The sequence below is a fragment of the Oxyura jamaicensis genome, chromosome 4, assembly GCF_011077185.1.
Source record: "Oxyura jamaicensis isolate SHBP4307 breed ruddy duck chromosome 4, BPBGC_Ojam_1.0, whole genome shotgun sequence".
NCBI lineage: Eukaryota > Metazoa > Chordata > Aves > Anseriformes > Anatidae > Oxyura > Oxyura jamaicensis.
This window is the reverse complement of record NC_048896.1, coordinates 32,166,533-32,179,697: the sequence shown is the minus strand read 5'-3', so window position 1 is coordinate 32,179,697 and position 13,165 is coordinate 32,166,533. Positions and strand designations below refer to the sequence as shown.

Sequence of the window (13,165 nt, the reverse complement as noted above, 5' to 3'; positions counted from 1 at the left end):
AAAAAAAAACAGCAACACTGCCACAAACAAAAATCCCTAATGCTGCTGATGGGGAAACTCTTCATAAATTTGTGAGATGATTGACTACAAAATTAAGCATAAAACTCTTTCTTGACATATTTCACTATGTAAATGCTGCAATATTTCATATTATTAAATAATCACCTTTTTGAAGACCAGTTTGCATTTTTGCACTACAAAAATTGACAAAAGATTTTTCTAAGTAATATGCATTTTCACAGATGCACATGGCAGTAATCAGCTTAACTATTCTTCCTTTCATACTCATGATTTATGTCATTTTTGAAGAACAGAGAAACTACTAAAAGGCTTGAAGATTCCTAGACATCCTACCCACTGTGGATTTTATATGGATCTTTAATTTGCATTACATAGTAGATACAATCTAATCATGCAGGCTGGAAGTTATAAACGTTACAAACCACAAGGTGCAGGGATTTGATTATAAGAACCTTACTCCCAATACTGGGCACTTAAAAGCAGACTCCCTAACATCAAGTCACTGAGCAGGCACCATTGGAAATGAATGCTGTCAAATGCTAACAGAATGCTGTTAGGCAAGTAAATGGCGATTAAGATCACTAGGTAAGGCAGCTATATTAATAAACTATTAAAACAAAACAAAAAAAAAACTGGTAAGTGTGAGATGAAATCTAAGAAACTATCTGTGAAGTGTGGGCAGTGAAAAAATCAGACTTTACATGATATATCTAGATAGCCTATATAATTACATTTCTTATATATTTGTCACATTCATATTTTTAAATTAAAAACTATAGAAGGAAAAATAATCATATACTGGGCAAAAGATAAATCTTTTATATAGGTGTAAGTACAAACATCTTAAGTGAAGCAGAGACCTGCATGAAAAATAATAGAAGAAATAATTAAAAGAATGATAATTTAAAGAAATTGGATGGGACACTGAAAGGCATTTCATAACAATGGGGTTAATTAAATCATAATATAGTTTTCCAAAGGAAGGCACCTGATCATCAGAATCATTAAAGGTGAAGGATTTTTTTTTTTCCACCCTGCACAATGCATGGCCCTGACTTTGCTGGCTTGGTGAGCCACGCAGTGTGCAGGTACTGCCAGCTCCATAAACAGGAGGGTGCTTGGCAAGGCAGAAGATGTGAAAGACAGTTGCAATAACCATAGCATGGACTGTAAGAGAAATCGAGGTGCTGTGATAAAGAGGATGGGGATCATAAGGGAGACTTGGGAAGAAGGTAAAATAAAACAGGGTATTATTGCTGGTAGGCATGCAGTCTAATACTGAGGTGAAGAAAACTGCATATATGTGAGGCCCGTAAAGGACTATAGTGGCTGAGGTGAGGGCTGTGGTAGACACCTGGGACAACTTCATATTGATAACTTAAAGCTGTCATCAGGCTAGCCATGCACTGGAGGAAAAAGGACAACTGCAAATTGGTATTGTTACCTGCAAACATTACCACAGGAGAGATTTAAGTGTCTGTAAGGAAACGTGCGTGCTATCTGCAAATGCACACAAATTACAAATATTTACCTACTGAATCTTTTGTCTTTTGACTGTCTAGAATAAATTTTCCAGAAAACTATATTCTTAAAGTGAAAAAAAAAGTCAATGAAACTCCAAATAATTGTCTACTTCATTTGTTACTGAAAATGGTTTAGTATGAAATCAAATTCAAAACCAAACTGATTTGCATCAGCCTAAACTATTGACAGAGTCAGCTCACATCAATCTGCAAAAGGTTACGCAGATTTTCTGTCAGTGGAGGTTGAACTATCGGCTTTGAAATCTGCTGGAGCTGCAGGAGTCAGCCAGCAGCAGCAGTCTCCCCCAGTTACACCACCTTGCCCCTGGACAAACTCCCCTAGGCACGATGCTGTGGCACAGCATGATGCTTCAGAGGCAGCAGGCACACAGCAGAGAGAGCCTCAGAGCAGTGCAGGCAGGCTCTTCAGAGCCTGCCTGGTATGCTCAGCTAGCCTGCACATTTCTGGTAGGCACTTATGAAAACATGCAGTGAAGGCTGTGAGCCCATCCACGCTGCAAAGCAATATTACAGCACTCTAAATAAAAAGCTTCCTTGTTTGATTTCAAACTTAGCTCTCAGAACAGCAAGCTTTACCAGAATGGAAGCAGCAAAACAAAACAAAAACACAAGAACAAAACCTATTCTGAAAAATAAGAATTTCTCATGATTCTTATATGCTCACCAGCTGCCTACTCTTCACACTGCTTTACTACAACATTCACATCTATTTCAAAGCAGTTTGGAGGGAATCCAAAGAGCTACCAGATACTGTTTGCTGTTCCCCAAAGAGATCCACAGATTATATCATAATAACAGACTGCAAATCAGAATTAAAACTGATACATCATAAATGCCTTTTTAGGCTTCCATTCTGCAGTTTTAGGTTTTTAAATATGATTTTGTGATATTTAATTTCTCCTTATATATATATAATAATTCTGTTTTGTTGTTTGCTAAAGCTGGTTACTTTGGCTAATATTCATGCTGCCCAAATTATAGCCGGAATATTATTCCTCATATTGACCTTTGCAGTGCTGCTGGCTGAGAGCATATTGTAATACAGGTTTCCAATACCAGCATGGAGAAGTGCACAAGGCTGCCTGTACCACGAATGGAAGGTGCCAATAAGCACATAGGAGATGTAACATTACACTCCATGCCTAGCACAAAGCAAAATGAAGGTAACTAACGTCAGTCCCTCCCCAGAAGAGACACCTTTTATAGAGACTAATGAGCATTTCAATCTGATCTATAAGCAAGAGACTTGAGTAAGAGAAATCTCTCTGTTCTGACTATAACATCTGAAAAGCCTGCGAAGTGCAACATCCATCCATAGATCTACCTACTATCAAAATACAGCTTTAGTAATATTGTAACTGAAAGTCTGCCATTTATCAACTATCTTCTCTTCATCAATCCAGAATTTGAACAGAAATATACTAAAAACCTTCCAGATTGCTGTCTACTTGACATTTTTTTCTCAGCTGATGGACAACCAGATTTCTTGAATGCTGAGATGAACCTCTTTATAGTATTCACATGACCAAAACTGCACTTTTCTCTCAATATTTCTCAGTATTTCTCCACACTATGCTTCAAAGCATACAGCAACACTGAAATGATGCTCATTGCCTCTCTATCTATTGGCACACAGTGTGTTGTTATTAAAGGTCTACACAAATAACAAAAAATTATCCTGAGAAACAGAAGCATAAGAATTATACTAAAAGCATAAAAATTATACAAAAAAAAAAAAAACTATTGTTGTTTATTTCTTTCTATATATGTGTTTATTCATTTTTATTTTAAACAGTACTTTGAAGCAGACATCCCTGAAAGGCATCCAGAATGACCTGGATCATTTTGTTCCCCTTCTGAATTAACAGAAATGAAGAACATTCCTTGGCCTAAAAGGAGAAAATTTTATTTAAAAATTTCAAGCAGGGGTGTCTTTTAGCATTTGAATTATGACTTGCTGCTCCCCTGAAAATATACTACAGGTAGTCAAAGAATCAGAGAATGGGTTGGGTTGGAAGGGAACTTAAAGCCCACCCATTTCCAAACCCCTGCCACGGGCAGGACACCTCCCACCGGACCAGGTTGCCCAAAGCCCCATCCAGCCTGGCTTTGAACACCTCCACGGATGGGGCACCCACAACCTCTCTGGGCAGCCTGTGTCAGTGCCTCACCATCCTCTGAGGGAAGAATTTCTTCCTAATATTTAATCTAAACCTAATCTAATCTAAATTTAAACTCTCTTAGTTTTAAACCATTACTCCTTGTCCTATCACCACACTCCCTGATAAAGTGTCCCTCCCCAACTTTCTCCTAGGCCCTCTTTAGGTACCAGAAGAGTCAACTCCACGTTGTCACTGCTGGTCTTTTTCCCTACTTCTGTTCTCAGAAGAGAAGCTATGCAATTAGCAAATAGCATGACTCCTGCACTTTGTGCATCAGGGGGCTGTGACGTTACGCTCCTGCCACCATTTCACATACCAACCTCTGTAACACTGATGAGATAATAACACACTTTCAATTCACTAAAGGTAACGGGCGTATTGAGTTCTTTGTACAGTACAATCACAAATGAAACAAAGAAAACTATGAATGTACTAAGATTAGTGAAGCCTCACATTTAACTTAAATGTCATGTAATTTTTTTAAAAAATGTTAATAATTGAAGACAATCACAATAGCTGTTCTGCCACCCACGGAGTAAATGCCAACAAATCAGACAAGTAGTGAACTTTATATAAACCAGCCCATGATATACTCCAGGAACTCCCATGCATTTAAGTTACAGCTTCCTTTTCCTCTTTCTTTCCATTAGAGAACATAGGAAAGACTTAGATTTTAATGTACCTGCTAAATGCAAAGCTGACACAAAAATGAAAAGTAAAGCACAAAAATTCTTTTCAATTACTAGTGCCATAATCCATTTCTTTTCCTCCAGCTGCTAGAGCTATACAGCTGTCTCTTCCTGCTTTGTCTGCTCCCTCCCAGGCTAACTAAACTTGTAATATTTAATCAAGTCAAGATGCCAATTCCAAAATTGATTTGCTTTACTATTTTACTTTATTACAATTCCCTAATTCACTATGCCCCATCACCCTTAATTATGTCTCCACCATCTTCTATATAAAAACGTTTTGGCCTTCACATTCCATGTTTTCCATAACAAGAAATCTAGCTTCATGCAATTCTCTCATTAACTTTTGCTGTGAAACTTTTAGTGCTAGTATTTCACAACACCCTTATGACTTGTTCTGGGGAAACAGTTTTTGGTTGGTTGGTTGGTTTGGTTTTCCCCTGGAGTAGGGGAAGAAGAGAAGGGATTCTTACATGCTATTACAGTAATACTTCCTTAAGGAAAACAATCCTCTCGTTATATTCCTCTCATCATCATATTCCTCTATTCCCAATCATTTGGACTAATTAAAATAAAAAATCCCCCCAAAACTGTAGTATCAAGAGATTTGAGAGTTATTTAGTTTGCCTGTTCCAGTGAAACATACAGATTTCACTCAAAGCCATTAACTTATCTTTCATTTCCAAACTATATGCATGTATTTCTTCCCAAGTGTTATGTTTCAAGATTTGAACTAATGTTTCGTAAGTAATGAAATGTCCCTTTTGGATAAATACATCATATATTTTTGAAAAACAGAGAGTCAGATCTGGGGTTGAGAGACGGGAGTAATACAAATATAAGGGGATTAGTGATAGGGTGACACACTTGCTCTTCACAGAAATTAATCTAAACTGATCTTTGCTATCTGAAAACTCTACAGTGTGCTAGAAAAATCACAGCACAAAGCCTTTTGCTTTATGACAAATGCAATAATATTATGACAGGAAAAGTCTATGGCAGATCTCTAGCAAAAATAACCCATTAGCTCCTTCTGGCTGGTTACTTTTTTCAGCTTTTTCCTTCAGATATGTTTCTATGGCTGCTAGTTGGCATGACATATTATTTATGAGGCATATGTCTTTTGTTAAGCACTGTTCTATCTATTGATTTTTTTGGCAGGTTTTATTTACTGTCAGATAATATACTAGAACATTTTCTGGCACTGGTCATGTTAGGACTGTAAATTAAACATCATTATAGGAAACCAGAGTTTAGCAACTTCAATTATACCTGTTAGAGAACAGGAAACCTGTGCTACTTGATTAATTAAGAAGATAAAATTTTCTGCACTATCAAACAGAGCTGACTATTTATGAAAAGGCACACCAAAATAATCAAGTCAAAATGAACCACCTGGATTAAGAAAAGTATCTCCTCATAAAACAATGAAGCATAGCATTAAATATATTATTATTAAACAGTTTCTTGTTTCATTGCCCCTAATACTTCAACTTTAGGCTCATACTTAACAGGACATGTAAGTAAATATGCATTAAGGTATAGATATAAAGTAAGGAAAATTTATTTAATCTTTTCTGCTTTGTTTGATTATTGACACCAAGAAGCAGAGTAATAAAAACCCAGGTGGAGTACTGTTCAGTGCTAACATGCAGCTGTATGCAATTATCTTGTGCCATCTGAAAATACTGCTCTACCAGGATGAGCTAGCTTGAGTATATCTGCTGTGTTGTGTTATGCAAACCTAAACAAATGTTATTCAGAGAGCTTCTCCTTTTTCAGAGAATGAATAGGACATGTTATTAACACATTAAACATCTGTTAGAAATTGCTACAACAAATGAGCACACCAATAATTCATCAGTGGAGGTTTTATCTAACTAATTTCACTGATACATGACTGATATAATATGACTATGAACAGCAGTAGCAGTGAACACATACATATTAATATGCAAGGTCTAGTAAAGATAGCATCGTCCATGTAGAAATCTGTGCACCCATGACATCACTGATGACCTAGGCCAGAGAAATTAAAGGTAGGACAGGTATGTCTGGTTAATCTGCCCGTCACATATTCTGACTCCAGTTCAGACATACCCATAGCATTCAGGAAAACCTAGGTGGTATTTTGAAATTTTGATAGTTATTCCCCTACTTCTTCCCTTCTCCCTCCAAACACCCCCCCCCCAAACTAAACAAAACACACACTTTTTTTTTTTTTTGGGGGGGGGGGGGGGGGGGGGAGGGGGGGGTGTGTTTTTTTTTTTTTGTTGTGGTTTGGTTTTGTTTTTCCTTTTTTTTTTTTTTTTAAATCAGGTGGATACAATTAGGCCAGAATTCATTAGATGGAGGAACTAAAGGGATAATAAGTCTCTTTGCAGTTTTAATGCAATTACTCCAATTTAGGAAGCAGTCTGAGCGGAAGGTTGAGCTAGCTCAAATTCAGTCTATTTTGGGAAGCTCTATGAGGCTGTAAACCAGTTCATTCTCAAGACACTCCTGCTTGGAAGCTCAGTACTGTTCAAAAGCTTTTCCTAGCCTGGAAATTGAACTCACTTCAGAGGTTTGCTCATTGACCTCATGCAGTTGTATATATATGTCCAACAAACAATCATCTACCAAGCAAAAAATGACCTGTGAGATCAATTTAAACACGTTCAGAAAATATTTAATTTTAATTAACGTAACCATCACTCAATTTTAAAGCAAAGAACTAAGTCCCCACACCAGCACTACAGCTTCTGCTAGTTACAAGGCAATAACTGTGAAACTCCTGAGCAGAGCTCCCCTTGCTGGGGTTTCAGGAAAGGCACTCACCTCCCAGAATGAGTATTTATGACTGTTGTTACCTCTGCATCTCCCATAGAGATGCTCTTTGAAAGACAACTTAGAGGGATGGAATATCTTATGAGACTTCATAAGATACTGAACCTTAGCAAAACCCAGAAACATGTAGGTTGATGAGCTGTTTCAAACAGCCCCTTTCAATCTACTTTCGCATGTGATTTCCTGATGTGAGGCCAGTTTTAATATCTTATATCTTAGTAAATGCTGTTTTAACACTGGGAAAGCTTTTTTCTGCTGTTCCTTAACTGGAAGTCTGGAACTATAGAAATAAAAGCCCTAAGTGGGCGATTTAGGCACAGATTACAGAATTTTCTACTTTGCCATTATTAACCAACCTCCTGGCTTATTCAAAGGAGAGCAGTAAGCTTCTCCAGAGGACCGCTGAGAGCCTTAAATTGGGTTTCCACTAAGAATTACTCTCTGGAGAAGCCATGTTCTCTCACAGAGTTTGAAGAGATCCTAGGGAGATTAGTCAGGTAATTTAGTCTGCTAAATGAGATACTAACAGTCATAACATATTGCTGTCTTCTCCAAGTTTGAGTATAGGGCAGCTCCAATTATATATTTCAAGTGCAAGTTTGTTGTGTTGCTCATCTGCATTTAAACTATTCTCTGAAACAAATTTTACAGACATTACCTTTACATGGATATTTTGTTAAACACAATAATTACCATTAATATCTCTTACAAGATTATCTGCATTATTGGTACTTCTTAAATGGTGCATAGCTCCAGAATAATCTCATGTATCATGTTTGGTGACAAATGCTTCAAGTTTTGTTAGGAAAAAAAAGATAAAGAACTAAATAAATGTTCTTTAATACTCATTTGACTGATACATAGCTACATAGCTAGTACACCTATTATAGCTACAGAGTTAAAGACAGGTAAGGTTATTCTCCAGCACTGAAAAAAAAAAAAAAAGTTACAAGTTTCTTAAAGCAAAAACAGTGGTTGCTCTTGATCAGAATATATAAATCTGCAGATGATGCCATGTAACAAGCCCAATATCAGTCACCTAACCTCAAAGGGGTAGAGAAAAGAAAGTGAGTGAAGAACTCAGCAAGAGAAAGAAACTACCTTAACAGATAGCCACAGCCACCAAAATGATCAGCAAAAATGAGTTGCATAATTAGGCCCCAAATATTTCTTGCCCACCGGTTTCCTAATAAACTACAAATCCATAACTTATTTAAATATTTTTTATCATAAAACTTCATAAAAGGTACGACTACAGGATTATAGTTTCCTTGTTCCAGACAAAGCAGAACCACTGGCAATAAACTGAAGTCGCTTTTTGAGGCCTACCTCCTGTAATGTCAAAAACATGCAAGGAGTACAGGTGCAATTACCTCAGAAAATGAGACAGCTTCTTTACCCTTGGCCATCTCTATTCCTGCTGCAGCTGTATCATTATTTGTAAAATGGTATGTCAGTTTTCCAATTTACATCCTGATCTTGGCCATAAAAATGTTTCAAAGCCAATCTAAGGATGCATATGATTTATTGCTCTGCTGTAATGTAAGTCACATTAAATTAAGTAGTAATATAATTCATTACTTTCTGAAGACTAAATGCTCCTTCATATATTCTGTTCTATTGGAAATATCAGGAATAACCAAATCCTTGACATAAACTCCATGAGAACCATGAATATAGGGATCCCTCATCTATATTCCTTATATTTAGCAAACTGTGGAAATAAAACGCAACCAGAAGCCCATTAAAATAAACAGTGTGGAGATTTACACAAAGATCTATTTTTAAGATATTTACTTTGTCTTGTATAATATGTGAGATATCATATAACCATTAAAGGAGAACTGATCCCTTCTTAAGCTCCAAAAGAAAAAAAGAAATTAAGAAAGGTTCTTATCAATAAAATGATCGACTAGAAAGCAATTATACACTGACAATGCAATATAATACCATAATGTTTTTATTCATAAAATAAATATTCTGAAATATTTCAGTAACTTACTATTTCTTCTCAAAGTTTGTATTTCATTTTGCAATATTGTAATTGTCAATTAAATGTCCAGAAAAAAAAAAAATCTACTACAACAAAAATAAAGAAATTAGCTACTCTGCCTACCTCATTATGGTGTTTCATAAAAACAGTGGTCCTGTTATTAGCATACTTCTATACCATATTCAGCGTTTTCTATATCCCAAGTACCTACTTGCTATGTATCTGATTTCAAATTACATGTACTGAGCTCTTCCCAGTTGCTTAAACAACTGTAGCACCTCTGTGCTTGTCTTCTTAGGTCTGAAAAAAAGATCGAGAACTAAATACATGTACTTGTATAGTACTTCCCCCTGTGATTCTTGCCCAGTGAGATACTATAGCGGCAGAAGTTAAATAGCCTCATGGACATCCTTAGTTAACGGACATCCATTTTCCCCTTAAGAAGTTAAACAACTGTCTCTGTTTTTACTGTATTTACAATTGAAGTATGTCACCAGTCACTAGCAGAACAGCCCACGTGATACTCTTCCACAGCCTCAAACTTTCTTACACTGGAAGTTGCTTAAGAGTAAATTGAGTAACATGAAACAGGTGGCAACACTTCCATGCATCCAGCCCAAATTCACAGATCAGCTGAAGAGAAAAAAACACTGCAGGTAACACTCAATGTCAAGGCTCAATGTCAAGTGTAAAAAGATAGTGGAATCAAGAGCTCTTGTTTAAATGTTCAGCCCACAAAAGCACCATCGCTGCATGAGATGTGCCCTGACATGCTCACCCTGGCACTTCACTACCTCTGCATTGCTTCCTTTGCCCTCTACAGAAAGCACTTCTGTTAAGAGGAAAATATTATAATAGACAAAAACTTGTGCAAATACATACCCTAAGAACCACTTGTATAATCAAAAACATAACCACAGAAACTAACAACTATTACTATGGTAATATACTGTAGCCCTGTAGGCAAGCAGTGTCATACAAATACAGAAGGCAGTAGAGTTGGTAAATTTCAAGAATAGTACAAAAGAACATCTGAAAAATGCACATCATTAATACAAAGGTGAAAAACCATGTTCTAGCCAGTGGTCTGTCAAAAAGGAAAGAGGTGAGGTAAGCAAGGATAAGGTAAATCACAATGTTTTCTAAAATTAGGAGTTGAAAACACACTAAACACTGTTTTTAGTCAAAGATACAAAGTGGCTAGCATGTTGGCTGAAGATACAATATTACTGAACAAATATGAAAATCATTTGACTGAGATTTATCAAAAGATATACTTGGAGAGGAAAAGATGTAAGGGACAAATATAAACCACAGAAAATACTGAATAGGGAACAGCACTGCAGGAAAAGATACAAGGAAAAACTATATCACATCAAATATGCACAGAATTACATTCTTAGCACTACAGGCTAGAGATTATATATACACAGCAGGGCAATTATTTCTCTTTCTGAGGTACTGACGGAGTACTGTAAATATGCTGTTAATCTGTACGGTCAGAATAGTCAAAGCAAGGATGTAGAAGAGAAAAGAAGTAGTCTATATTGCAAGAGTACAAAGTAAAAAAAAATATATATATATAATAGGAGGTGTAGCGTAGTAACAAACAGGTAAGAAAAATGAGTTAATACACACTAAAAGAAAAAAAAATACAATTGAAATAGTCTAGCAACTTCTTATAAATATATGTGGAGAGTTAATGAAGAAAAGAAAAATACTGCTGAAACAGAATAGTAATACTTTATAAATGCATACAGAGAGCTAATGAAAATAATGAAAAGGTATATACAAATAGTCACTGTCAGAACATGAAGAAATGGCTCTAGAAGAATAAAAGAAAAATGTGCCTAAATAAAAGCAAGCATTAGTAAGGCTAATTGGGGTGTTTTGCTGAAGGAAAGGCAACAGGGTCACCATCTTGGCAAGTGTTCACAAAAGAACTAGAGAGAGGTAGAGAAGGAGTCTAATGAGTATGCTGAAGAAAATCATAAATAACTCCAAAGCTTTTGGAACATAGTCATTGAACCAGACCATCCTTCCAACCCCATCATCCACAAAGACAAGAACTGAATTATGAAGGCTGCAACAATTGAGAAAAAAGGGCTCTCCGAAGATGCATAAAGTTGTCAGAAATTTACAAAAAAATAATACTTGGAAATGAACAAAAGATAAAAGCATTATGCAGGGTCACTCCTGGTTCTACTGACTACAGTAATATGACAAAAGGATAGGCAGTGCATGAAGAGAAGAGCACAATAGCATTAATCATGAAACTCTTTTCATTAACATGAAATAAAGTAACAAGTTCTATCTAGAAATAAACGTAAATGCCCATGTCGACTCTCTTAATTGTATTATAGTAATATTAACAGCTAATAATTTGTGTCTATTTAAAACTAATGAGGCACTGATGAGGATGTTAGCCGTACTCTGCATCTGACCTTAATTTATTTTCTGATAACGGTCATCTCTTGACTTGGAATTTCAGGCTCAAAGTTCAATCCAGAAGGAAGGTGACTAAAAAACGTAGCAGGTGTCTAAATGTATTTGATCATCCACTGCCTTATCTGTCTGTCTTTGCTCCAACTTTAAATTCAGGAATGAGGGAAATGGTGTCATGGAGCCATAGTCACCTCATTTTGACTGTACACAAGTTCTTGGGTATGACACACTATTTCATATTCACAGGTTTTGGCCTTGTAACTTTTTTTTAACAGTACAGAACTTCAAATATCATGTGATGTCCTATGCATCCTGTGAAACAATGTGCGATTTCATAGAAACAAGAAATGGAAGAATTCTAAACTGATAAAAAAGAAAATGCAAACTCTATCAATAGCTTTCAGCCTATAAGAATGGAAAGAATGTTAAAAAGAACATTAAAAAAAAATCTAAAAAGTGAAAAAAAAGTGTTCTTGTACTGACCAAGACAAAGAAATTAAGAAAAAGCAACAACCACCACCACTTCCTCAAGTTTAAACAGTGCCAAAAAACAAGTAATAAAGCAAAGCCTCTACAAGATTTTTTAATATCTAAAACTGCTATGGCTTTCAAAGCAATGTTCTGGCTAAGCCATATTCAGAGTTTTTCTTGTTATTACATTTATTGATGATCACAAACATATATCTCAAATTCACTAATCAAGACAAGTGTTTTTGCAGTGCCTTTATAAGGGAGAGCATGCAATGACTGCATTGACAGAACAGGAATCACAAAGAAGCTGCACTTCTCACCCTTAGGGAAGTTCTTACAGAATCTTTTATCCTTGCCATTTGAGTAAGTTGTCAAACTTAGCAAATTTATAGTATTCAATAGCTACTTAACTGGTAGAAATCATACAATCTGGTTTTAGAAAATAATACTTTCAATTCATGTACTACAAGCATTACCCACAATATTCAAGTCAAATTATAGAAAGATAATCACTTTACAATGAAAGATATAATCTATAAAATGTTAAGATTGTATCACACTTGCAGTCTAGAACTTCAGCCCTTTCTTATGAAAAGTACCTCTTTCCATAAGAGACAGTATGGCTGTCTCTTACAACAAACTGAGTGATTGCAATTACTCCAGAAGACATCTCATAAGCACAGCTTGAAATTTAAATACTTAAAGAGGAGCATAGGAAATGTTCTTAGCAATAACGGTGTTTTAATTCTCAGGCATTGATTTAACTTTTAAACAGAGAGCTCTACAAACTAGAATTTAAACTTCTTTGGGAAAGCCAATTTGACACAGGATAAAGAGCACTACAGAATTACACGGCAAAATCACGTATACTAAAAATAAATACTTTATGGTCCTTAAATATCAGCAGTCAAAAAGTGATTTTTAAAAACAGTTTTTATAGTGTCAACTTCAGAATGGTTTAAAGATTCTGCATTTATATATACACCCCGTATTTTTTTATTTTTTATTTTT

General features: G+C 35.8%; 1 protein-coding gene across 4 annotated transcripts in view; it reads right to left on the bottom strand.

The window, feature by feature from the left end:
- Nucleotides 1–13,165, bottom strand: part of GALNTL6 (polypeptide N-acetylgalactosaminyltransferase like 6) — a 452,994-nt gene that overhangs the window by 322,182 nt on the left and 117,647 nt on the right. The window contains exon 1 of one of the 4 annotated variants that reach the window (XM_035324504.1): nucleotides 9,362–9,519. The exons of the other annotated variants lie outside the window; for them this stretch is intronic. Coding sequence (XP_035180395.1) covers nucleotides 9,362–9,379 — 18 coding nt within the window. The 5' untranslated portion in view covers nucleotides 9,380–9,519. Of the gene's footprint in view, nucleotides 1–9,361; nucleotides 9,520–13,165 lie in introns of those variants that run through there. 4 annotated transcript variants of the gene reach the window in all.